This window comes from Rhamphochromis longiceps, linkage group LG20 (genome assembly GCF_057381845.1).
Source record: "Rhamphochromis longiceps isolate RC_006_pf linkage group LG20, R_longiceps_female_GT1.1, whole genome shotgun sequence".
Lineage (NCBI taxonomy): Eukaryota > Metazoa > Chordata > Actinopteri > Cichliformes > Cichlidae > Rhamphochromis > Rhamphochromis longiceps.
The window spans coordinates 2921059-2947404 of NC_140576.1; the positions used below are offsets into that span (position 1 = coordinate 2921059).

General features: G+C 40.7%; 2 protein-coding genes across 3 annotated transcripts in view; one reads left to right on the top strand and one right to left on the bottom strand.

Moving 5' to 3' along the window:
* Positions 1-18648, top strand: LOC146644638 (dihydropyridine-sensitive L-type skeletal muscle calcium channel subunit alpha-1-like). Of its 2 annotated transcripts, XM_085392760.1 has the most exons (45): positions 2-427; positions 1760-1865; positions 3761-3900; positions 4026-4159; positions 4328-4480; positions 4558-4763; positions 4851-4954; positions 5040-5185; positions 5270-5351; positions 5426-5586; positions 5680-5905; positions 6000-6207; positions 6578-6698; positions 6813-6927; positions 7014-7101; positions 7227-7296; positions 7597-7729; positions 7835-7964; positions 8052-8111; positions 8317-8423; positions 8549-8636; positions 9445-9552; positions 9664-9716; positions 9796-9942; positions 10121-10322; positions 10442-10600; positions 11598-11708; positions 11795-11878; positions 12455-12499; positions 12991-13017; positions 13111-13236; positions 13338-13403; positions 13508-13599; positions 13680-13839; positions 13934-14061; positions 14161-14257; positions 14339-14441; positions 14538-14639; positions 14735-14868; positions 15005-15130; positions 15377-15588; positions 15668-15732; positions 15953-15999; positions 16078-16152; positions 16375-18648. In XM_085392760.1, exons 1-45 carry the CDS (start codon positions 243-245, stop codon positions 16684-16686), a joined length of 5544 nt encoding a protein of 1847 aa, XP_085248886.1. In that variant the 5' UTR covers positions 2-242; the 3' UTR covers positions 16687-18648. The 2 variants fall into 2 exon arrangements, with proteins under 2 accessions (XP_085248885.1, XP_085248886.1); XM_085392759.1 differs by having other exon boundaries at positions 1-427; positions 14339-14639.
* Positions 18215-26346, bottom strand: part of smc1a (structural maintenance of chromosomes 1A) — a 12720-nt gene continuing 4588 nt past the window's right edge. The window contains exons 11-26 of the mRNA XM_085392765.1: positions 26134-26319; positions 23511-23690; positions 23263-23409; positions 22939-23076; positions 22735-22851; positions 22546-22652; positions 22305-22446; positions 22080-22225; positions 21815-21968; positions 21616-21723; positions 21292-21448; positions 21021-21175; positions 20705-20856; positions 20546-20615; positions 20324-20434; positions 18215-19034 (exon numbers count right to left, since the gene is read on the bottom strand). Of these exons, the coding sequence (XP_085248891.1) occupies positions 18954-19034; positions 20324-20434; positions 20546-20615; positions 20705-20856; positions 21021-21175; positions 21292-21448; positions 21616-21723; positions 21815-21968; positions 22080-22225; positions 22305-22446; positions 22546-22652; positions 22735-22851; positions 22939-23076; positions 23263-23409; positions 23511-23690; positions 26134-26319 (2151 nt within the window). The 3' untranslated portion in view covers positions 18215-18953. The remainder of the gene's footprint in view (positions 19035-20323; positions 20435-20545; positions 20616-20704; positions 20857-21020; positions 21176-21291; positions 21449-21615; positions 21724-21814; positions 21969-22079; positions 22226-22304; positions 22447-22545; positions 22653-22734; positions 22852-22938; positions 23077-23262; positions 23410-23510; positions 23691-26133; positions 26320-26346) is intronic.

Below are 26346 nucleotides of genomic sequence, written 5' to 3' on the forward strand. Positions count from 1 at the left end.
TTTTTCCTGGACGCGGTGGGCTTATTTTGTCAGAGGCCCTCAGCCAGGCAGAGAGGCCTGTGGCTCTGCCCGGGTGAGATCGACAAAGGAGCGAGGAGGAGGAGAAGAAAGAGGGTGCCAGGGGGAGCCTGAGGAGGATCTGCTTTCACAAAGGGGAGACATACTGGACCTGAGTTTGGGATTTTACAATAAACGTTAACTTTCACAGGAATTTGGAGCCTGTCTAAGGTGAAGGCATCAAGATGGCGTCCAACACAGAAGCGGCCAAGCCGGTCATCATGAATGAAGAGGAGCTGAAGAGGAAGCAGAGGGAGAAGCTTAAGAAACTACAGGCCACTGGAGGAAACCCTCGACCCGCGAGATCTCTCTTCCTGCTCAATCTCAAAAATCCCTTCCGCAAGGCCTGCATCAACATAGTGGAGTGGAAGTATCCTTTAGATCTTTCAGTCATTACACACACGCCTCAGACAACTGTGTGTATTTTAGCAGAGATTTCAGTTTAAATATTTCTTTGAAATTCAAGGATATCAAGGCATTAATACAGTCAGCGCAGCATGGAGCGCCGTTTTAAAAATACTGACAGCAGGGCAGGGAATTAATAGCCTTGTTCACCTGTGGTCAGCATGCTCAAGCCAGGTCTCTTTCAAATGTGTGATGAGATGATCCCTGAAGTGTTAAGACTTTTGTAATGTTTCTGATCTGTATCAAAGTCAAGTTTGCAGCCTGTGGAGTTTCACCTGCTGTTAATCTGTGATCAGCTGACAAAAGCAAGGTAGTCTCATTCAACTCGCTCCTTTTTTTTTTAAATGTCCAAGTAGTCATTTCAGCGTCCAAGTAGGAGAAGATGAAAGAGCACAAAGCAGGCTTTTGATAGAATGTGGCCCCTCTAGGGAATTTTCTGCTTTTAGCCTCATGTCCATTCCTGGATCCAGACTGGAATGAGTTGATCATACCAATCCAGTGATAGGAACCTCTTGTTCACAGCGTTTAAACGCAGATACACAGACTTTGAGTTTAACAGTGACCTCATTTTAAAACGTGATGATGTGTAAAGATCTGTTCTATTTGACATTTCATTCTGGTATGTTGGACCACGTCATGAGTCATTCCTCCGGCACAGTTTAATCACATTGGTATGTGGTTTGGTAACACAGGGCTTAGGTGCTGTATACAGAGCCAAATTATGGAAAATTACTAAAAGTCTGAAGGCCAAAAACAAAACTGTCCTCATACATGGATCACAAAATTTAAAGAGCCGCTTATTTCTTTATTTCTTTCCTGGTTAACAGTCTGTGTTCAAATGGTTTGGTCATATTCTTGGGCTCTGCAGCTGTCCTGTGGCATCACACTGAGACATGGTGCTGACCTGGCAGGGGAATTCTCACACAGAGCCCCCTAAGGGTGAGAATGAAGCAGCACAGCAGGCAAGATTGCATTAAAGTGGAACACTTTTCTGGCTACCCGGGGGGGCTGTTTCAGGGATGATGTTTCAGGCAGCATTTAAAGGCACTAGTCAGTGCCTGCAGAGCTGATGCAGAGCTGGATCCCTTACACTGAATCACAAACGTAAAATAACTTAGTCAGATAAATAAACTGACCTTTTTATTCTTGTGAAAGTTTAAGTCACCCTCCCACTCTCACCCACTAACATCGTAAGATACTAAACATAAGACAATAGACCTTTGTGGATATTTGGGGGGGCAAAATGGGATTTTTGTTGCTGTTTGTTGTTGTCATGATCCTGAACATCCCCTTCCAGAACCTTTGAGATCATCATCTTATTGACAATTTTTGCAAACTGCATCGCGTTGGCTGTGTTCCTACCCATGCCTGAAGAAGACACCAACAACACCAACTTAAATTTGGTAAATAAACATTGAGCCTTTTTTTGTTGCATGTCACATGACTGTATGAGAAGTCACTGCGGTGAATGATGACTATATCGGTATTTCATTTTCAGAATATTCATAATACATAAAAGAATTGAAACACTAAATTAATCTCATGTTTTTGGGTTCATGAAGGCTCAGTTTTACCATCACTAGTAGATGACTGTGCAGCTCTGATCAGCAAGTGAGTGTAGTAATATTAATTTACTACAGCTTTGAATCAGTGACAAGCTGTGGGATGCCAGACGCCATTTGAATGTGTCCAGAAACAACTCGGTTCTTTATTTGGAGCGCCATCTGTGTCTGCATCTGAGTCATCGAGTGTCTCGTTCTGAAGTGTAAAAAAGCTGGTGGCACGATGCTGATGTGTGTACAGAAAAATATTATTTTTCAGCTTCATAGGTGTGTGTTTTAAAGCTGTGAAACTGTTGGTAGTGTATTACAGGTCACAGACTTTACAACCCAAAGACAAACAAGGTGCGCATGTGAGCAAAAGATATATCTGATCTTGCACCGTGCATACATGTGGCCAGTGCTTATTGGATGTGTCCTATTGACACCAATGTTATGATAAATAGATCACTTTTTCTTAGAGGTTTGGCATTTAGCACAAATGTCAGCCATCACCAGCCATCGGTTACTTTCCTACATTAAGTCAATAATACTCCACACATATCTCTGGGTTAAAGTTCATGTCAGTCTTTGTGATTTATAGCCATTTTACTTTTATTAGGAACCCAAATCTCACCTGATCTCTTCATTGGCCCTCTTCCTAAATCCTCCTTAGTTCTTACGGTGCCATTCCTCAGAGGTGAAAATGTAAGAAGAGATGGACCAACCCCCTCTTTTACTGTTAGAAGTAGGTCAGCCTACATGCCGCCACTCCACTGATGCAGGTGATACAGGAGAATCCGCCAATGTTGCCTCGTGTAACCACAGCCACGTATTCCAATAATATGATAGCTTGTAATGTTGATGCGCAGTAGCCTAGCAGGGCAGCTTTCCTTGGTGAATTCGTTTTACTTGGGGTAACACTGAGTAAAAGTCTATAAATGTGTGTACACTTGTTAATGGATGCAGGGTCGGTGATTAGGTATGTGGGGACCAGTGTTTGCTGGTTCAGCTAGAGATTATTGAGCTGATTTAGGGAAATAAACCTCAAATGAATTCTCTATTTCTGATTGTTAGCACTGGAAGTAGGACTGGGTTCCTACTGGATTCTTGAAACTTTATCATACTGCTGTCATATTAAGAGCCTTTTGTTCTACAACATTTATATTCAGATCCATATATAACCACGTCTAGTCTGAGGAAAAATCCCTGTTCTGTGTTCCTGCCCTGTGTCAACACTGATAATAAAAGCACAGAGATGGGGACAATTTGCAGATGATGCTTTCATTCAGCCACTCACATTTTATCTGTCTCCTGCAAACAGTCTGCTTCATCTTCGTCTCACTTGCTACATGGTGTCAAAATGTTTCATCATTCACTCTGCGGGCACTGAGCCGTCCCTCTGTTCAACCTTCTGGAGGTTATGTTTAATCTGCATCAGAATGAACAAACTGGAAACAAAAGATAATGAGCTGCGACAATGCCAGCAACAGTTTTGCTGATCTTTTTTATGCTGTTCTTCCTAGCATATGTTTCACAAGTCTGCCCAAGAAGAGAAAGAATTAAGCCTTTGCTGACCTCCAGTGGCTTTACTCATCTTTCTGTACTTGTGTGCTGCTCAGACAGCATCAAAACCAAGCTCTTCCTTCACATGTCATGTTGCTCTTTAAAATATTTAATCAATCATTTAATGCTTTATTAGAGAATATTATGTGAGAGTGAAAGTTTTTTTTGTTCTCATTTTGTTCCCGTTGCTGCAGGAAAGTCTGGAGTATATCTTCCTGGTCATCTTCACGTTGGAGTGCTTCTTGAAGATAGTAGCGTATGGGTTTGTGTTCCATGAAGGGGCCTATTTACGAAACTGCTGGAACATATTGGACTTTGTCATCGTCTTCATGGGGTAAGAGGATGTCTTAGCTGCAGGTAGACAGCTTATTTGTTAAGAATGTAATATATATTAAAATGTGATATACATAAACAATGTACCGGCTATGGCACTTACGGCTGTCTCATCTTTTCCTGCAGTCTCTTTACCTTATTTATGGATACCGTAAACATGGTGTCAGGTGTGCCAAAGGAGAAGGGTGGGGGCTTTGATATGAAAGCACTGAGAGCTTTCAGAGTACTGCGGCCTCTACGCCTCGTTTCTGGAGTCCCCAGTAAGAACCAATCCACACCTGCTACAGAGAGATGCTGATTCTAGATTATACACATTAAATTCATCTGATACACTGAACATTAGAGTGTATGGGCATGTATTATGAGTCTGTAACAGTACCAAGTTCTTATGGTTCTGTAACAAACTGGGTTTATTTGTTCACTTGCAGGCCTACAGGTGGTGATGAACTCCATCCTTAAAGCGATGCTGCCTCTTCTACACATTGCTCTGCTCGTCTTCTTACTGGTCACTATCTATGCCATCATGGGGCTGGAGCTCTTTAAGTGCAAAATGCATAAGACCTGCTATTACAAAGGCACAAGTATGTTTAAAAGAACACTGAGTGAGACTTACTTGCACCTGGGTCTTTACATTAAGCTGTTAAAACTTGCCCCACAGATATCTACGCCACAGCAGAGGGTGAACTGCCTGCCCCCTGTGCTCAGGCTGGTAATGGACGCCGCTGCATCATCAATGGCACGGAATGTCGGCCCGACTGGGAAGGTCCCAACAACGGGATCACCCACTTTGATAACATTGGCTTTGCCATGCTGACAGTATACCAGTGTATCACCATGGAAAGCTGGACCAAAGTGCTCTACTGGGTCAGTGGCTGAATATTGTCTCAAATTCAGCGTGCAGTTTGCAGCCAAATAAAATTCACTGATTTTGACTGACACCCTGGGTTTTAGGTGAATGATGCCATAGGGAATGAATGGCCCTGGCTCTATTTTGTTCCTCTAATTCTGCTGGGCTCATTTTTCGTGCTCAATCTGGTTCTGGGTGTGCTCAGTGGGTAAGATTACCCTCCTTCCATAAATCTAACATTTTCACGTAAACAGAGAAATAATAGAATAACGTGTGTTTGCTGTTCCACACAGAGAGTTTACCAAAGAGCGAGAAAAGGCCAGGTCACGTGGAGAGTTCCAGAAGTTACGAGAGCGTCAGCAACTGGATGAAGACCTCCACGGCTACATGGAGTGGATCACTCACGCTGAAGTCCTGGATGCTGATAGAGAAGGAAAAGGTGCGCTCTAGAAAAGAAAAAAAAAACCTCTGAACATTTGTCAACAAAGAAAATCTCGGATTATAGCTGCTTTTTTCTTATCAGGACTCCTGCCTTTGACCAGTGGAGATTCAGACACAGACAGTCTGTATGACCTGGAGGGCAAGAGTCGAATAATCTATTACTAGTGAGTTTCCCACTGTGAAAATTTCTGCTGGCATTCAATATGAAACAGTAAGTTAGAGTTGTTTTTGTGCTTAGCCGCCTGGCTCGGCGTTGGAACCGTTTCTTCAGGATGAAGTGCCTGGTGTACGTGAAAACCAGGGCGTTTTATTGGGTGGTGATGTTCCTGGTCTTCCTCAACACTCTGACCATAGCCACAGAGTACCACCACCAGCCTGAAAGCCTGACTTCCTTTCAAGGTTGATCATTTACATATATATTTTAATAAACAATAGTTTTGCGTATATTCCAGTTACTTATTCATTTGTCCATCTCTTCCATCATCTCAACAGATGTGGCTAGCCGGGTGCTGCTGGTGCTGTTTGTCATTGAGATGTTTGTGAAGATGTATGCTCTGGGACCCAGGGCATATTTCATGTCTCTATTTAACCGTTTTGACTTCTTTGTGGTACTATGTGGTATCCTGGAGATGATCATGCTGTCTGCAGGTGCTGTGGCTCCCCTGGGTTTCTCTGTACTCAGGTGTATCCGCCTGCTGAGGATCCTCAAAGTCACAAAGTAAGCCGAGATCGCGTAAAATATCCCCGTAGTATCAGTATAAGCTATTATAGCGTAACCCGTTGCCATTTACCACCTCTCGTTTGTGTTTCAGGTACTGGAAGTCACTCAGTAATCTTGTGGCCTCTCTCCTTAACTCCATTCGCTCCATTGCCTCGCTCCTTCTTCTTCTTTTCCTCTTCATTGTCATTTTCTCACTCCTGGGCATGCAGGTTTTTGGAGGGAAGTTTAACTTCTCTGACCACAGAGCCAGGCGCAGCAACTTTGACAACTTCCCTCAGGCCTTGATCAGTGTGTTTCAGGTGAGACCAGGCACTCGTTTCGTAGGCTCTTCTTTAAACTTTTAAATACGAGAAGCACTCAGAAAGCTCAAACCTCAGAGGCAGTACAATTTCAAGGATAATTTTAAAGATCAAAGGCATTTTATGATAGTTTGACTTTATCTGACATTGAAGAAGAGGTCAAAGATCCAAAGTAATGTGATATTTGGAATCACCACATATCATTCCCTATATGCCTCGGATGTAATGACTGATTTGAGTTGTTAAAACAGATTTTTGCATTCAGTAGTTTAAATGAAGCTCATTTCACATTTGATTTCCAGTCCTATCCATTCATGCATAACAATAAGTCATCATTTTTCTGCTTTTTAAACTCTTAACCGTTTCTCAGATCCTCACAGGAGAGGACTGGACATCCATCATGTACAATGGAATCATGGCCTATGGAGGGCCTGTCATTCCTGGCATCCTGGTCTCCATCTACTTCATTGTTCTCTTTGTCTGTGGAAACTGTATCCTTCTCATACGCTCACACTATTATTTTGTTTTTTGCTTTTTTTAAACTATGCATGGAGATAATGTTAACATTCATGGTTCATTTCTTTTCCTGAGCTCTTTGCAAACAGATATCCTCCTCAACGTCTTCCTCGCTATCGCCGTCGACAACCTCGCAGAGGCTGAGAGTTTGACTTCAGCTCAGAAAGAAAAGGCAGAGGAGAAGTTGAGGAAGAAGCTACTAAGGTGAAAGGGGAAAAAAAGCAAAACCAAAGGTTTAAGCCAGCTGAGATAATCTGCTCGATCTAATTATTTTCCTTCTTGCCGTACAGGGCGAAAATGCCTGAGAAGACTGATGAGGAGAGAGAGAAGATAACTAAGCAGAGGGCCAAGATAGAAGGCATGCCCACCACAGCCAAGGTTACTGTTGTTTCTGGCTTCATGTCACTTCGTTACTCTTGAAATGTATGTAATTTGGCAGCATGAGTATCTAGAAGAAATTAACATCCTTGTTTTTCTTTTCTTTCTTTCTTTTTTTTTTTTAGCTCAAAATTGATGAATTTGAGTCTAATGTCAATGAAGTGAAAGATCCATTTCCACCTGCTGATTTCCCAGGTAATACAAGAAAATAATTTGAACCTTTCTCAGCGGTGTAATTGTAGCAGAAGGAGGTCACTAACTGCAAGAATTTGTAATCCTTGCACCAGCTGTTTATCAAGGCTGCTGTCTTGGCTGTGTTACAGTATAAGTATAGTAACCTGTCATCACAGTTAGACTCAGCTAATTCCCCGTGTTGTGTTTATAGCACACTCCCCTGGTGACTACCATATGAAGCCTACAGCATCATTACGGGTCTTTGCTTCAGGCTTTCATTTGAATACCTCCAGTAATCTGAGCCTTTTCTATCTATTGTAGGTGATGATGAGGAGGAAGAGCCTGAAATCCCTATCAGCCCCCGGCCCCGACCAATGGCGGATCTGCAGCTGAAGGAAGAAGCAGTTCCGTTACCTGAAGCTAGCTCCTTTTTCATTTTTGGCCCTCAGAACAAGTAGGAAACAGACCATCATCCAGCTCAACACCAACCTGAAAACGATATCATATCATAATAAATGCTGCAAACATTTACCTGTGCCTGTGTGTTTTTACAATCTAGGTTCCGTAAATTATGCTACAAGATCATCAATGCTTCGTCCTTCACCAACTTAATCCTCCTCTTCATCCTGCTCTCCTCCATCTCATTAGCAGCTGAGGACCCCATTGATCCCAAGTCCCCCAGAAACCAGGTAAAAGCCAGGTGTAGGTGATCCAACTGAACAATTTCTGTTGGATGAAGGCAAAATGTGACTGTTTTTTCTGTGTGCTTCTTTCAGATCTTGGCCTATGCTGATATTGTCTTCACATCTGTGTTCACCATTGAGATTGTACTGAAGGTAGATTTAACAGTGTAACAGTAGTAAAGAGCATTACTGATGGATCCAGCTCTAATGTCATGCTATATTACATTATTGATTAACCAGCTAGTTTGTTATAATTTGTCTGAGACTGAAGTTTAGAGGAGTTTTCTTGTTGTACTGAAGGTCAACCACTTAAAAAAAGAGTCTCTATTCAACTGTTCTCTGTTTATTTCACTGACAGATGACGGTGTATGGAGCGTTCATGCACAAAGGCTCGTTCTGTCGTAACTCTTTCAATATTCTGGATCTGATTGTGGTCGGAGTGTCTCTTCTGTCTATGGGAATGGAGTGAGTTTTCATGATGCTCAAGTTAAATGAAAAGATCACCATTGTTATTTTATGCTTAAATCATACTAGTTTCTTAGATATGAATTTAAAGGCTGCTTTCTGCCATGTGTTCTTGTTGTGCGCAGATCCAGTGCCATCTCCGTCGTGAAGATTCTCAGGGTGTTGAGGGTGCTGAGGCCTCTCAGAGCTATCAACAGAGCCAAAGGATTAAAGGTAAAACACACGCACAGTTTGCTTGAGAGCTGTGAGCCTGAGTGAGAGTCCTCAGAGAGACTCTTAAGGAAAAGTCAAATAAGTGGAAAGTTGCCTGATACCCATAAAAACTGCCGTATTAAGTTTAGCAACTACAATTGTAAAAAGGTCAGGGGTTGGCAGCATTTTTTTAAGTGAGCCACATTGACTTATCCTTCTGAGACTCTCAGTACTCAAATGGGGACAATACATTTAGATTTTTCATACTTCATTAACTAATCATAAGTAGCAGGGGAAAATAAAAATGCATCCCAAACAAGAGCTAGATAAGTTAAGCAGAACACCCAAATCCACCCAAATGCTATACCTTTCCAACTAAATTCACCTCACCAATGGTTTAAATGCAACGCTGCATTGGTATCTGAAAAAACAGTGCAAAATTGAGTGCATTGAAATTGAGTTAAGACCCACTCCATTCAGTCCCCTTCATTTCATTGTATAAGGCCACCTCCCATTGGGTTTGGGGAGATAATTTTCCTTTTCTTTGTAGGTCATATTAAGACAGTTTGCTGGCTTTGGGGTCATATTTTCCCCAGGTGTGAGTTAGGTAGTTTCGTCTAGTGGTCCAACCTTCACCTGCAAAGTAACTAGTAATTTTCTCCAAAGGGAATCAATAAATGTAAGAGAATATAAGGGTAAAGTAAGAGAAAATGACCGGATATTTTCAGATAGATATGGATTTTAAGTGATCAATTAACATCATGTCTTTCACTTGTATGTCTAGAGTTCTCCTCAGTGTTTATTGGATTTTGTTTGTCTTATATGACAGCACGTGGTCCAGTGTGTATTTGTGGCCATCAAAACAATTGGTAACATCGTCCTGGTCACCCTGCTGCTGAATTTCATGTTTGCCTGCATAGGAGTCCAACTCTTTAAGGTAATTTTTAAATTCTGAACTAAAGCTGGGTGGCCTAAGATACCATAGAGGTGATAAGTCAAAACTGCTCTTTGGTAAATATAACTGCTGAATTGTGTCACTTCCTTTCAGGGTAAATTCTACAGCTGCACAGATGTGTCCAAAGTGACTGAGGAGGAATGCCAGTAAGGAAACTAACATCTTATCGCAGATTTCATTCCACCATCATCTATTTGAACTAATGTTCCTTGTGTCTGCTCTCAGAGGTTTCTACTTGAAGCATATGGAGAATTCCCTGCAAGACACAGTAGTGGCTAAGAGAGAATGGCTTAACAATGACTTTAACTTTGACAACGTGCTCAATGGAATTCTGGCTCTGTTCACTGTTTCCACATTCGAGGGCTGGCCAAAGTAAGCACACAATCTGTTCTGGTTTGATCAGCTGCATTTGTGATAAGCTTGACTGAGTGAGGAGTTAGGTGGAAAGTGACAAACGAGTATTTCCATTGACTGGAAATACTGTAAGTCATTGATTTGACCATATCTCAGTTCACTGATTTATTCATTTTTCATCTGCATTTGTTTGCAGACTCTTATACAAAGCCATAGATTCAGCTGAAGAAGACATGGGTCCAGTCTTCAACAACCGTGTCAACGTGTCCATCTTCTTCATTATCTACATCATCATCATAGCCTTCTTCATGATGAACATCTTTGTGGGCTTTGTCATAGTCACCTTCCAGCAGCAGGGTGAGCAGGAGTATAAGAACTGTGAGCTGGACAAGAACCAGGTACACTGAGATGAGGCCAAGGACAGTACTACTGGTAGTCTAATTATTCAAAATAAAAACATGTTGCAACTCTTTTTTTTTCCTTTAATGTGTCTGTTGTCTGTTCGTTGTCTCTTCAGCGCCAGTGCGTGCAGTACGCTCTGAAGGCTCGTCCTCTGAAGTGCTACATACCCAAAAACCCGTACCAGTACAGGGTCTGGTACATTGTCACCTCCTGCTACTTTGAGTACCTCATGTTCTTTCTGATTATGCTGAACACTTTGTGTCTTGGGATGCAGGTATGTACATTTTGTTGCCTAATATATATTAATGGTCCTCATAGAAAATACTAAATGTCATTACTGAGTATCTTCAGTCTGGGACCGAGATGAATCTGAGAGATCCTGATTTATATGCTTTAGCAGAACATCTCTGGCTCCTTGCAGGAGCTGATGACACTGACAGACATTTTTCTGAGCAGATGTAGGGGGGGGGCTGTTTGTGCTTCTGTCACCCTTCATTATGTCACATGTTTTATGCTCTAAATAACTATAGGCCTAACAAAGAGGCTTCTGCACCTAATGATACCCACAGACTCTGAATAAGCTAAAAGTCCCAAACATAAAATTAACATTGAGGTCATGTCATCATGCATGAATCTTTACTGATTATTCATAGATAATTGCACCAACAACATGTACACTGCAGTGCACAGCTTGTGCACAGACACCTCTGCAGGATACCCACCTCAGTTTCCTTTTAGGTTAAACATAGTTACTTTGATAGCGTGCATTAGAGAAAAAATTATTTTCCCCTGGCAAACACAGGAGCTCGTCAGTGGCTGTGTCCATTATTTATGATGGAGTCTGTTGTTAATTACGGCCCTCGGAAATTCAATATGAACTGAGAGGTTCCAGACTATTTTTAATAGTTTGTCTGGTGACCAAGTAACAGTATTTTGTGTACTCTTCCCAAACCATGAGGGTTGTTTACGTGAGCATTCCCTATAATTCTTTGACAATTCATCCCACCATGATGTGCATGTTAATATATATATATTTTTTTTAAAAAGGTTTGTAAAGCAGCAGAGAATGGGATGTGTAGCAGACCTAATTATAAAAATGTCAGTGTGGGCCTGATTTATGTGTTGTAAATGTAATCTTATTTGAGTAGTTTAAGCATCAGTCCTATTACTAAATAGTTGACTGTTTAGTAATCGGACTGATGAATGTGGATTTGTATTTGGTTAGTGCTAAAATATTTAAATATATTTGTTTTGTTCCCTCTTTAAAACAGCACTGTAATCAGTCGGACCACGTCACAAAGCTGTCAGACATTCTCAACTTAATCTTCACGGTGCTCTTCACTGTGGAGATGATTCTTAAGCTCATGGCATTCAAAGCACGGGTAAACGCTCTAACGATTATTGTCTGGATTCTTATCCACCCACTCCCACTGCCTAATGTGTCAGTATGCTTCACCTGTCTGTGCAGGGTTACTTTGGAGACCCGTGGAATGTGTTTGACTTCATTATTGTTATTGGTAGCGTTGTTGACGTCATCCTGAGTGAAGTTGATGTGAGTACATATAAGATTTACGTACATGCATATTTTATATCATTATTAAAGAACACCATTATGAAGTGAAACTGCTTTGTTTGCTATATTAAGACATTTTTAGTGCGATATGATTTAGAATGACCACATGTATTTATTTAGTAATCTTACCCAGAAGCATATAATTGTGGCCCAACAGCTGATTGGCACCAGGAGAACTAGTTCACAGGACATGGTCAGTACTGTTGTCGTCCTTTCCCACCTTATCCCATCCATCTCCCCGTCCTCGGTGCCTTGTGCAGCCTGGGATGCATTTCCATCACAAAAACCACCATGTGACATCTTGTGCGAGCACTTAAAAAGAGCACAATATCAAATAAGAATTCAGTTTTATTTTAGGTGGTAATGCTACTCGTGCTGCTTAGTGTTTCCTCTTGGTGATCACAGTTTTTATTTTTCAGTCATGGTTGCACTGCAATGCCAGACTTTTTCCATCCACGAGCACAAGCTTGCAGCAGTTTCACTTTTGTTGAATCAAAGCCCATCAATCCCTCTGCCACCCATGCACCTCACTACTCATCTGTCTATCCTCTACAGAGTGCCCTGGCCGATAGTGGAGGACTGTACTGTCTCCATGGCTGTGTAAATATCTGATCTCCACTGCTGCATGTGCTCTGCTGTGTGAGCACGCCACTAAAGTATCGCACTAATGTAACAGACCGTGTGTTGCTTAACCTTCTGGTTAAACCTTTCTGTTTACACTGTCTGCATCATCTTACATAGCGAATATAAAACAAATCTCAAGGGCGTGGCAATATTATGTTGCAGTATGGCTCGTATTGTTTTTTATAAACACGGCTATGTCTCAAGACTATGTACTATATTGGTAGGAAGTATTAATCATTGCTTGACTGCAAAAACAAAGTTAATATGTCCAAAATAAAGCGTGTGTAGCTTGTCTATTTTGCATGAGTTACAAGCGGCTTTGATCTGAAAGATTTGTAACTCATCAAAAGTGGAAAATGACTCTAATATTAACCCTATTTTGAAGTCATATTTGAATAATATTTAACATTATATTAAATGCAACACATACCACTGCAACCTCTCACTTCTTCCTCTGCTTTGTTCAGGAGACGAATCCAATGCAAGTAATTGCGGTAAGCCTGAACTCTTCAGACATTTAAAACCAGTCATGTTTTTGTTTTTTACTTGAGGTTTCATTTCATGAAATTCCTTCTTTGTGTCCAAAGGCCTCTGAAAATGCTTCTGTTTCCATCACTTTCTTCCGACTCTTCCGTGTTATGCGTCTGGTCAAACTGCTGAACCGTTCGGAGGGCATCCGTAACCTGCTGTGGACCTTCATCAAATCTTTCCAGGTCATCATTGAAATCGTTGTCGTCGTGACTTTTTTATTTCAAATTTCCATTGCGCTTCCCAGTGATGACTTTTTAATAATGTCATTGTTTTCTGCCTACAGGCTCTGCCTCATGTAGCTCTGCTCATCGTGATGCTCTTCTTTATCTACTCTGTCGTTGGGATGCAGGTACAGAATTCAAACTGCAAAAAAAATGTCACTGGTTACACTTTGCTATTTTTTGTTATTGATGATTGACGCTGAATTTTAAATGGCATTGTTTCAACCTTTAGATCTTTGGAAAGATAGCATTAGTGGATGGTACTCAAGTCAACCGCAACAACAACTTCCAGACATTCCCTCAGGCTGTTCTGATGTTATTCCGGTGAGACCAGGTTCTGGACTTCAATTGTGTTTTGAACACAAAACATCATTTCATTGTTTGGTTTATGTTTACATATCCAGATGTGCTACTGGAGAGGGTTGGCAAGAGGTCATGATGGCGTCAATGTATGGAAAAAAGTGTGACCCCAAGTCTGACTTCCTGCCAGGAGAAGAGTACACCTGTGGGTCCAATTTTGCTGTCTTTTACTTCCTCAGCTTCTACTGTCTCTGTGCCTTCTTGGTGAGAATTCAACATTTTTCTTTATCTATTATATATATTCATATTATAGGGATGATATATGAAACAAACAATATTTATTTATTGCCTATTCTAGATCCTCAACTTGTTCGTAGCTGTAATTATGGACAATTTTGACTATCTGACCCGTGATTGGTCTCTGCTTGGTCCACACCATCTGGATGAGTTTAAGAAGATCTGGGCTGAATATGATCCCGAAGCTACGTGAGTGTGAAATCTCATTTCTTAACTCATTTCTTTTCAAATAAGCCTTGGGATGCTGTTTAATTGGGTATTACTCGCGATGTTCCTCTGATCTAACAGGGGGAGAATCAAACATCTGGATGTGGTGACGCTGCTGCGAAGTATTCAGCCTCCTCTGGGCTTTGGCAAATTCTGTCCTCACCGGGCTGCATGCAAGGTACAGAAAGGCCTAAAGTAGCACTGTGTGGGGCTTGCAAGTATGCAGGAGCCCATATTAAAGTTTTCCTGCTTTTTGTAGCGCTTGGTCGGTATGAACATGCCTCTCAACAGTGATGGCACGGTCACCTTTAATGCCACGCTTTTCGCTCTGGTCAGGACTGCACTCAAAATTAAAACAGAAGGTACGGTATACATGTTTTATGCAACATACATGTTTCCTTCAGCCTCATCTGCTACTACTGTAACAACGCTCCATTATCTTGAATCGTTCCTAACAGGTAACTTTGAGCAGGCCAATGAGGAGCTGAGAGCCATTATAAAGCAGATCTGGAAGCGCACCAGCATGAAACTGTTAGACCAGGTCATTCCTCCTATTGGAGGTGAGGCAGTAGTATATGTCATGTTTCACATTTACAAAATAATCCAGCGTCTCTGAACACAGAGCGCACTGTGATTATGTTATGTCTGGTTATAGATGATGAGGTGACTGTGGGGAAATTCTACGCGACCTTCCTTTTGCAAGACCATTTGCGCAAGTTCATCAAGCGTCAAGAGGAGTATTACGGCTACCGTCCAACTAAGAAGAGTGCCTCAGGTCCAGAGATCCAGGTGAGCTGGGGTTTTCCTTTTCCGCTTACAGTGCAAGTAAATGTACTCTATACTGTAAATCAGCAGTACTCAGCTTTATCTCTCGGTGATATGTTCCTCTGTCCTTCATTTATCCACATTCTCCATGTTTTTCTAGGCGGGGTTGAGGAGTATAGAGGAAGAAGCAGCTCCAGAAATGCACAGAGCCATTTCAGGAGACCTGCAGAATGAAGAAGAGATGGAAAGAGCCATGGAGGAGGCAGGAGAAGAGGCCATTTATCAGGTGCAAAACAACGTCGGCAACGATACGGTGCATTCGTATTCCCATTCTGCAGCACCTTTGTTATGGCCTCCTTTATTTGTTTTATTAATAAAAAAATCTTTAGTGGATGGAGACTTTTTTTTGGCTTTTCATCCATTAGAAACCTTTCTGAAAAGCAGTCAGATGACATCAACATTTCGTTAAACCTGCCTTTACGTTGTTGCATACTATTTCATTATTAATATGTATCTTGCTTTGTATTTGCAGCGTTCACACCACCTGTTTGGTAACCAGGTAGAGTCGTTCTCCACTGAGCCGGCTAACACTCAGTCCCAACAGGTGACCAACATGCGGCCACTCAGTTTCTCTGAAAGCCAGCCCGAGTCCCCACCAAGCTCAGCCTCAGCCTTGGTGTCTGGTACAGAATTTTTCCCCACAGCTCCACCAAAGAGCAACACTAACAACAACGCCTTTGCAGAGTGAGTACCAAAGTGCTCTCCTGATCAGTATGATGGCGTACCAGTGCCGTTATGAGTGATCATTTTTGTTCCCTCTCAGATTTTCATTTGAAAGAGAAAGGACTCCGGATGAGTTTTACAATCCTTGTGAGGATGAGGAGGCAGGTATGGCACAAGCAAGAGATGATATGCTGCATATGTTAAATCGAAACCACAGAAGAAGTCCAATCAAAGATGAAGGTCTTTGATAAGACTTTTTAATGTGGCCATGGAAAATTCTGGACGGATAATAACTCCAAATTAATAAACTGAGACATGAGCCATAGGAATGCTTCGTAATTGCTTATTTATATATTCATTAATGTAATTATTTTACCTCTTTCAGCCAGCAGACATGCCTGGAACTTCACAGTGAGAACAGGCAGAACACAGGTAATATTTTATTGAAGGTTGACTCATCCAACAACAGATTATGCAGGCGATATATGAATACTTACCTTCTCTATGCAGTTCCCTTATGACCCTAACTATGGTGACAGTCAGAGTCAGAGTTCACACACTGCAGCCGACCACCTCGTCCAAGAGGTAGGTGTCAAAGTGGCTGATCAGGTCTTCTTTTCTACTCTAATTAAATGCCACGTCTAACATCTGCTGTCAGGTTTGTCAGAGATGGGTTACGTTAAAGCTAGTTCTGGACTGAATTAACCTGTACAATAACTGAAAGGATTTAACATAACACAATGGTTATTAATACACTAAAAATAATACTGTACGCGAGCACAAACCTGAATGTTGTTGTTTCTTTAGGCTCTAGAGAAGAGTGGACTGGTCTCCCTGGCCAGGGACCCGGGCTTCGTCTCATTAACAAAGAAAGAGATGGCTGAAGCCATGCACATCTCAGTATCTGACATGGAGGGTGTGGCTCAGGGCATCCTCAAAGAACGCTCCAGCAGCATGACCCCCGTTAAAAAGAGGCGTCCCATCCCTGTCCCTTCTCCTGCCCCAGCGGCGGCAACAGTGGTAACAGGCCGGCCAGATCCAGCTGTGAGGAGAAAGAAACGTCCGATTCCCACGGTTCCCTCCGCACAGGGACCGTCTGAAACCGACTCCGGAGTGTAGGGACTGTCACCTGGATTTTACATGGTTATCATGACAGTTTTGTATTTTTAGTGTGTGACTCCAACTCACATCACTTTACCAAGCTTGTTGCTTCTTTGAAAATCTGTAACAGTCAGGATGGCTCAATGCCTGCAGACAGTTGGAAGGTTTCATGTTTTGGTTGAAACATTAACTGAGAAGTAACAATATATCTACTAATGAAACATCTAATACTTCAGATTTGACGAATTAATAAAAACACTGTACTTGTCTCAGAGTAAATGGATTGATGCACTTCTTTCTTTGTAGTGTTTGTTGAGGTTATCCATTCCATAGCCTTTGGGACAGCCACGTCAGTGAGCCGCGTGTCTTACTAATGAGGAAAGTCGGAAAGTGACCTGTGGTGGAAATGTCACTCAGTGAATTCATACAGAAGGTAACTTTACTGCATCTTTACTGTGATGCAGTTCAAACAAGACAATGGCACAGGACTCCACTAGGGGGAACCAGTGGTTTCTTTGCATTCAGGCCCCAAAATATTGAAGCATCTTAAAGGGGCTCTGGTGCTAACAGTGCAAGATGAAGGTTGTGAAGCAGTGTCCTCTGATCTATTAGGATTTCACTGTGTTGTAATCTGTTAGTCTCGAACGAGATTTCTTTTGCTCACAAATGTTGTTATATGAACCATGAAAGGAAACTGAGGTCAATCTAATGGAATTATTAACTACTGATCAAGCTATAATAAGTATTTTATGAATTTCAAACACAAACTGAAGCAGTTGAGCGGTGCCTGCAGTTTTTACGTCACTCTAACGCTTCACACATAAATTTGTGATGAATAAGTGTTGGGAGAAATTTAGTAAAGATTTATCAGCATACCTGGGGTATGGTTGATTTAGCTTGATATGTCACTGAAACTTGTCGTTTTATTCATAACTGTGTGGATAGGATTGTTGCATTGTTTCATGTTTGTGCTTAACATCAGGTATCGACAGGACTGTTTTGTTTCATACATTATCCTCTGACCTGCTGTCATGCATACTTATTGTTTAAAATTATGGAGATACTAGTAGTTTGAGTTATCCTCCCATCATAATTCTAAAGTTCTAAATCTGTCCCACTAAGGGTTGGTTTTACTTTGGTATGTTCACCATTGGCAAAAAAAATAAATCATCCAAAAAATGTACTTTGAGGTTTTATTTAATGACTGATGTCTGACAACGAAATGATAAGTGTTCAAATAATCAAAACTAATGAGAGAAATATACTTGTGCAACGAGTTAATGCAGACACAGGCTTTATTGAGAAGCAAAGTGAACGCTTTCATTGGTGCCTCTGTAGACGTTTGTGTGAAAACAAGGACTATAAATAGCCTCGCCTACCAAAGCCCTATTCCCCCTTATGGAATATAAACTAGTGCAGCAAAATAAATGCTACATTGAGGATCGGTTCAAACATATTCATATGAAAGCTACTTTAAAAACAGCCCGATGAAATTACAAAACAGCACATGAGTTGCAAGAATGTATTATGAAGTAAACAAGATAAATGAGTTTAAATAATTCAAAATTTATTGAAGCAAAGCAATCGATAAAACAGGCCAAACAGTTTCAGCATGAACTCATGCTGAGTTTTCTGCCTACCAAAGTTGATTCAGATTATTACTCAGGGAATAAAAAACCTTCTAAGTAGCAGAGCAGTGATAGCCTCAGTTCCATGATCTCATAACAGCTCTGCCAGCTGCTGCTGCTAACTGCAGGTTTTATTTAGCTTTTGCACATGGGAATGTATCCATCATACTGTAACAACAGATTCCTCATTAAGCTTTAAAAAACAAACAAACACAGGCGCACATATGAAATTGCAGTTAAGTACAGGGAAGAGGAAACAAGCAAGAGCTTTAAAGCACACAGCTGGAAAGACGGCCATGAACAGTATAAAAGTTATGAAAACAAAAATTGGCTTTAGGGATGTTCGAGACACTTAACCACATGATACAAATTCTACAGCTTCTTAAAAAGCACCCCACACAATTATATTGGAAAACTGATAAAGGACTGGTTTTTATAAATGTACATACATCCTGGTCATTACGGTCTATAAAGAAAATAAAACAACTGAAGCTCAATAAGTCACTACTCTAATGTTTTTGTTTTTTTTTAAAGGAAATAACATGTGAGACCTAATGGATACATCATCTGTGACTACAAGGTTACAATGAGCAATCCAGAAAAAGTAACCATGGAAACATCCAACTTCACAAAATAGCAGTGCTGGGAGAGCTAGTCTTACTCATTTGGATTTGGGTTGGCATCGGGATATTGCGAGAGGTCAAAGGTTAGCACTTTGCTTATGACGCAGTCTCCTTGCTGTTGATGGAAGAAAAAAAGAAAATTAGTTCATTGTTTCCGAATCAGCATTGACTTCACAGCTCAAGATGCTCAGGTTTTATTGGCCAAATATCAAACAGGATCTTTTAATTCTTAGATACACTGCATGTGGTTTATGATGAGAATGTTATTGCATGTCTGTATATGAAGAATATAAAGTGTTATATGAATCTAATGAACTCCATTCTATTGCTGTCTCAGCTCCAGGTTCAGAAGTTTAACGTCTAAAAACAGCCTGACTACTGAAAAGGCTATATTTTAGTATTTTGCATAAAGCTTTATATGCATAATACTCAGAAATGCATCTCGCCGGTTGGGTCAACACTTTGCTGGTCACAGGTCACAATACAATATTAGGAAGTACAATGTGCAATGAATATCCTGCAGAGAAGCAGAACTTTTTCTGTTTATTTTGTTTGTTTGTTTTTTTCTGAGCAGTTTCAGAAAGAAGAGAAGACGGGCTTCACGGGGATATTTGGTGTATCGTGGTAACACAAAGCATTCGCAGTCTAAACAGACAGATTTTACCATGTGCTCTTCACATTACTGCAAATCCTCCACTATTTTAAGAAAGTTCAAATGGTTCCTGAAAGATGAGAATTATTTTATAATTTTAAAAGGCGAAATCACAAACACAGCCCGTGTGATACTCGGGTGATAACAGGTTAATGACCCTGCATGCTGGAGATACAGATGAGCCACCCAGTCAGAAACTGTGACCGTCAATACATAACTGTATCCAGAGAATCTTTGATTAGGAGTTTCTGTTGCAGACATTAGTTCATACTGATGAATCCTGGGTAAATTCCTTCTTTGCTTTGCGAATAGATTCAACAGCCATTATGCTCAGCAGGAGACATCTGTTGCAGTCAATACATGTCAGTCTCGTGACACTGGCGTATTGTGAGTGCTAGAGTAGAGTTTATATGAAAAATGATGCATGAAATGGGGACATTTTCTTAACAAACCATAAAAACTTATCTATAGCATAACCTTATATGACACATAATAATATGCATTATTTTATGGGCTAAATTTAATATCACAAAGCAATGCATATGCTTGATCTTTATCGACTTTTATTCAGTTATTATGGCTTCTTTTTTGTTGTGGTTTTGTTATGGTAGCGTTCTTGTTGTAAAACAATGCTGAAACTACACAGTTGCACTTTTTAAGTGGTGCTTCAAGTGGTACTAATTCAGATCTAAGCTGATCCGCTCTTTGGGGATTTTATCCGTCTCTAATTCAAAACAAAAAAAAAGACTCACCTCTGGATAAACACCTATGAGAGAGTCTGCCTTGGTGTAGAATTCCTCCTTCAGAGAAATGACAATGGCCTGGAAGTTCTCCATTGACTGGTCTTTGATGTAGTTGGCCACCTTGAAGGTACAAAGAGAAAGCATTAAGGCTAATGCACTAAAATCACAAGAAATATTAATTTAAAAACAAACAAACAGCTCATTATATCAACGTTTATTCTCTAAACAGACCTTGCCAATATTAGTGTTGTCCAGAGCTGCGTCAATCTCATCCAGCACAAAGAAGGGGGCGGGTTTGTAGCTACAGAGAAGCAAGAAAGATGTAAACAGTCAACTTCCGTCAAGTCATACGTGTATTAAAAATTCCTCTGCACATCTCCCTTGTTTCACCTGTGAATAGCGAAGAGCAGAGCCAGGGCAGCAACAGTTTTCTCTCCTCCTGACAAGTTGTCCATTGGTCTGAACCTCTTGCCTGGGGCCACACAGTTATAATTGATACCATCCAAATATGGCTCCTCTGGGTTTTCTGGACCTAAAAATGCCTAAAGAAGAAACATACGCTGATTGGTAAACGCAACTTGGGCACATGCACAAATGGATATATATAAAATTTACCATGTACCAAATTCCACACATAAAACTGCTTCCTGTCATGGCATTAGACATAGTTAATGATATGTAATGTGGCAAGTCTCTAAAAACATACCTGAGCACTACTGTTGCGTGACAGAGCCTTGTAGATCTCATCGATATTGGTAGACACCGACTCAAAACAGTTATTAAAGCGATCAAATCTTTCCTTCTTGATCTGCTCAAAGGCTTGCTTGGCCTTTTTGGCTCTTTTCCGAGCAGCCTCAAACTCTGAAAGAAGAAAGGAAACCAAAAAAAGCATATGATACAAGTTTAACAAGAGGTCTTCAACTTCCTGTCCCCTTCCACATTTCACCCCAGCTTCTAACATGAGACTGCCATCTCACCATCACTGGTCTCTTGGAATTTGTCCCTGACACTCTCAAGCTTCTCCATAGCCTTCATGTTGGGTGCACTGATCCTCTGCAGGATGCTCTGCTGCTCATTCAGACGCTGCTGCAGTGTGTTCGTCTCAGCCTTGATCTCTTCCTCTGACAGTGCATCCTTTAGGAAGATCGAAGAATAAATGTATTAATTTACATGCATCTACAAAATGTAAGTACAAAATCTGACTTTAGCAATAGAGATCACCTCTGCGGCAAATTGCTCATTTTCCTACTTGGTATATTTTAATGTGTAAAGAAAATTTTTATAATATTATTTGGACCCACCTTGAGGTCTTCAGACAGGTTGCTGTAGTCAATTTCTATAAGAGCCTCTTTGGCCAAAACACTGCTGGATGTCCTTTGGCTGCTGGACTCATCCGTCTGGGAACTCCCCTTGAACAGTAAAAACAAAAAGACGGCTGTCGTTTTCTGCTTCGGTCTTAATGGAATTACAGTTAGAGCAACGATGGTTTTGTTAATGTACCTCTCCCTGGCTGATATCATCCATTGTTCCAGAACGAAGAGGCAACCTGATATCCTGCATTTTGCAGGCTTGCAGCAGGTTGTGACGGTCACTGCGCTTCTGCTCCAGTTTGGTCTCGATGGCAGTGACCTCCTTCTGGAGCTGAGTCAACTCCCTGGAATAATAAAAAGTTGTTTGTAGAACAAACTCACTCAAACATAAAATCATATTAAGAAGATATTAAAAAAAAAAAAAAACTACAGTGCATATGTCTGCAGTCACTGACTTGTTTGCACCACCCAGTTTTTTGCGAATCTCCTCCATCTCGTGATTTTTATCATTGACTTCAGATTTCTTGGTGAGATGCTGGTTCTTCAGGTCCTGCAGCTGGGCCATTGTCTCATCAATGATTTTCATGTGTCTGTGCTCCTCCTACAAAGCACGCAAGAGGGATTAAAAGTGATGTCAAAATCAAGGGCAAAACATTTTCATCGTCTAACTTTGTTTTCACCTTTTTAAGTCTCTCGATTTCAGCCTCGTCCTTCTTCACAGTCTGCTCCCACATCATGACCTTCTCCTGGTCTTCCTTCAGCTGATTCTTCTCATAGTCCAACTGGATACCCAGGCGGGTCTTTTGAGTCTCAAACTCAAGACTAAGACAAAAAAAAATGAAGTTATGCTTCAACAAACAGAGACAGATTCACTATTAGCTAACTGTCCTGCATCAGAAGCGACTGGATTACTGAACTCACCGCTTCTTTGCAATCTCATTCTGCCTCTTCACTTTCTCCTCCTCAAACTCTCTGATATTCCTCACTCCAATCTCCTTACAGAATTCCACAAACACCTCATCCTCCACCTGGGAAACAGAAACAATGTTGTGCAATGTTACATGTTCATAAACGGACTTCTAACTGCAGCTCACTCTGTGCCAGTCTCACCAGGTTCATGCGGTCGCGCAAGTCAGTGATTTCCCGCTCACGGGACTGGATGATCCTCTTGATGTCATTGATGCGAGGGCCAAAGTTTGCCAATTCACTCTCTAGCTTAGACTTCTCCTGTATCACGGAGTAACGGAAAAAAATTTAATGCAAGGGTCACTGTTTCTAACGGTAAGAGGAAAGAAAGCTGTTACTGAGCCGTACCTGCATATTGAGGGAGAGGTGACGGGTTTTTGTCTGCTCCAGATCACTCTGTGAGTACTTGAGTCTCATCTGCAGACCGTGGGCCTGAGACTGCACCTGACGGAGCTCTGCCTCCTTCCTCTTGGCCTTCATTTGCTCCTGCAGAGGAAAACATTAACATTAAGTGGATATTCATGAATTGTTCATTTAATAATTAAGGTAGTACAAAATAACAACAATTATTTTAGTCAGAGGTTAGTCAGCATAAAGTGCTTCATGGTGACTCTTACTAAAAATCTGTCGTCCCAACAAACTCTCTGATGTGGGTCATATATTTAAAGTCACCTTGAGCTCTTCAGTGAGTTTCTCCTTTTTCTCTTTGAGCTTGTCCACTGCCTTCTCATCCCATCGTCTGGCCTTAGCTTTCAAGTCGCTGGCACCTCCAGAGATGACTCCAGACTTCTGGAACAGAGTACCGTCCAGGGCTACCGTCTGGACACCGATGAATAAGAAGTTAGTAGGTAGAAGTGGTTATTATGCATTCTCACATCTATGAATCATCCAATCATCCATCTTTAAATTAGGCTAAGTACCTTGTGCCTGTATGGCCCTCCAAAAGCAATTCTCCGCGCATCCTCAACATTCTCGCAGACCAGAGCATTGCCACAAGCGTACTGCAGAGCTTTTTTGATGTGGGGAGGTTCATAGCGAATCACATCAATCACCAGCTTGGCTCCTCGCAGTTCTCTGAGTTTCTCATCGGTTGGTTTCACCTTTGAAAAGACAAGTTTTAAATTTTCTAGACAATATTTACAGTGTGAACGGCACTAAGGAAAGAACATTAATGACCTGAGGTTGGGATTATTTTAGAGTTAAGTAGCATTTTATATAAAGAACCTCTGCGGGGAAAAAAATGTTCAAATTGTCAGTGAAAAAAGATTATTTATAGACGTGACAACATTTACCCCCCCCCCCCCCCCCCCCCCCAAAAAAAAAAAACAAAAAAAACAAAACATAGAGACAGAAGTATAATTTTGGCTTTAAAAATTGCAGAAAGCAATGTTGCCCATCCTGCCATGAATTTGCTCTTTCTATGACATTAAAACATGTTGCAGGAATTGTCCGCAGGGAAAATTAGGTTAGCCAAATATTTCAAGTGAGGACCAACTCTGAGAAACTTTAACAAAATATTATCTGGATACATAATCATCCAGCTGACCACCTTCAATTTCTCCCAACAGGGATATTCAGGGTTCACGCCTATTTTTCAGGGTCAAATTCAAGCACTTTTTAAGCACTTTCAAGGTCAATTTTCAAGCTTTTCCAGATTGGCAAAAAAAGAATGCATGATTCACTCATTTAACTAAGTAAGACCAAGTAAAGATTAAAACAAATCATCTTAGGTCGACTTAAATGTCCTTTGTTCCCCTTGTGTAAGAACAGAGAAAAATGCACCACACAAAAATACTGAAAAAGGAAATGCTCGCCTTATATGCAAATACGGTACAAACTCAAAAAACACATTTCTCTTAAAAACTAAGATGTGAAAATGTGAACAAATCAACTCGTTAGAGATATTCATCTCCACTTGAAAAAAACAGCAACCCCACATAACAAGAAAACTGCACCAAACACCACAATAATACACAGCAAGGCCAAATGAATAAGTCTTCTCATCAGCGATTGACGCTTCTTAGCTATGTGACACAAAAATAGGAGACACATGTTTGTTTGTTTTTAACTAGTTAAGCACCCACGCCCAGAAAAATTGGGGCAAAGGGGAGAAGATCAAGTTTAATTGTTTAAAACACAAGGTCAGAAATATAAGTGCAGACATGAGGACTGTCACAGTAATATCCATATTTTGATTTATGATTTTCTGGAGTTAAATGTGAACCGAAGCATATTTTCAAAGGTGTTACTTTTTAAAAAAAATCTAAGGGAGGGAAATAAAAAAATGCAATTTTTATATGTTTGAGTCACAGTAACTTTTAACATAGTAACATCTGCAGTAATATTTACACCTCTGATGACATCTCACCAGTGTTAGCTTTATTTTGATACCAAGACTGTTTACGCACAGTTTGTAATTGCAGAGAAATGCTCCATTTATTTTGGTCATTTCATTTTCAAGCAGCTCAGAAAACCCCTGAGGGCCTAACAGGTTAAAGTTAATTCCCAATAAAACTTACTGTGAGATGTTTGACTACACTGCTGTCTGTATTATTGTTAAAGTCACCTTTAAAGTGTTTGTTCTACTAACATCTTGTACAGTAAGACAGGCATGGAGAACAGCGCTGACTGGGAGAGGCTTTGAACAGATGACACACTCAGTTCAATTCAACATATAAGACTTTAAGACAAACATCGACCTAAAATCTATTTATTTAATCTGTCATCTGTGGTATAATTATGTAAAATTATAATGTATTGTTCATCTCCCTTAAATAAACAGGCAGCCTTAAAGCATGAAACATTCATATATTAAAACACTTAAATCTGTCTGTTGTCTCAGTGGCTGATTGGGCCCCACAGGTGTCAATGTGAGCTTGAAGCCATTTATAATTTTTAAGTTGTTTAATGTGTATGTAATGTGCAGCCCAGGCAGAGAAATTTTACTTTTACACATCGAGACTCATTTTATTTCTCTATCTGATAAGAAAAATATTCGGTCAGATAGTTATTTGTAGTGAATGAAATACAGTTTCAAGCCCGTTTAAGCACCACATCTGAAATTCAAGCACTTTTCAAACCTTGAAAAGACAATATTATTTTCAAGGATTTCAAGCACCCATAAGAACCCTGGATATTATTCTCCAGAGCAGAGCAGAGATTTAAAATCAGAACTCCAGCAACGCAGTAGCTTATCTAGTTCAGGACCCATCACAATTCACAGCTCATTGCCCACAAACCTAAAAACGTGACCCATGAGGATTCTTTGGAAAGTCTCCGTAGAACAACAGCTGATCCTGTTTTACCATTTCACTCAAATTAAATAACATTTTAATCAAATTCAAACCAATAATGTAGGTAAAGTAGTTCACCTTGTGAACTACGTCTGAGTCGATGGATGTATGGATGGACAGACAACGCTTTGTGCTTCCCCAAGTTTTACAAGACTGACAATTTAGCTCACAGGCTACACCCATCAAGGACATAATTTTATTATGAATTGTTCAAAGCTCTCAGTTGGAGTCATTACTCTTATATACTTACTTCAAGGTAATCAAGAGGAAGGAAGGTCTCCGGCTCTCCTCTCTGCTCCTTTATGTACTGAATGCAGTCTCTGCCAGTCTTCTCTGAGTCAACAATGATGGCGTCCATGTTCTTACCCAACACTTTAGTCACAGCGATTTGATATTTCTTCTGAGTGGGCTGACACAGGTCGATCAGACGACCATACTGAAAACACAATCAGTAAACGTTTGT

What these genes read in the sequence shown, in the direction of transcription:
- LOC146644638 (XM_085392759.1), top strand. Translation starts at nt 243, where the DNA reads ATGGCGTCCAACACAGAAGCGGCCAAGCCGGTCATCATGAATGAAGAG. An exon ending in TCATGGCATTCAAAGCACGG is followed by an intron (nt 11,709 to 11,794) that starts GTAAACGCTCTA and finishes CTGTCTGTGCAG; the next exon opens with GGTTACTTTGGAGACCCGTG. An exon ending in CCTCAGGTCCAGAGATCCAG is followed by an intron (nt 14,869 to 15,004) that starts GTGAGCTGGGGT and finishes ATGTTTTTCTAG; the next exon opens with GCGGGGTTGAGGAGTATAGA.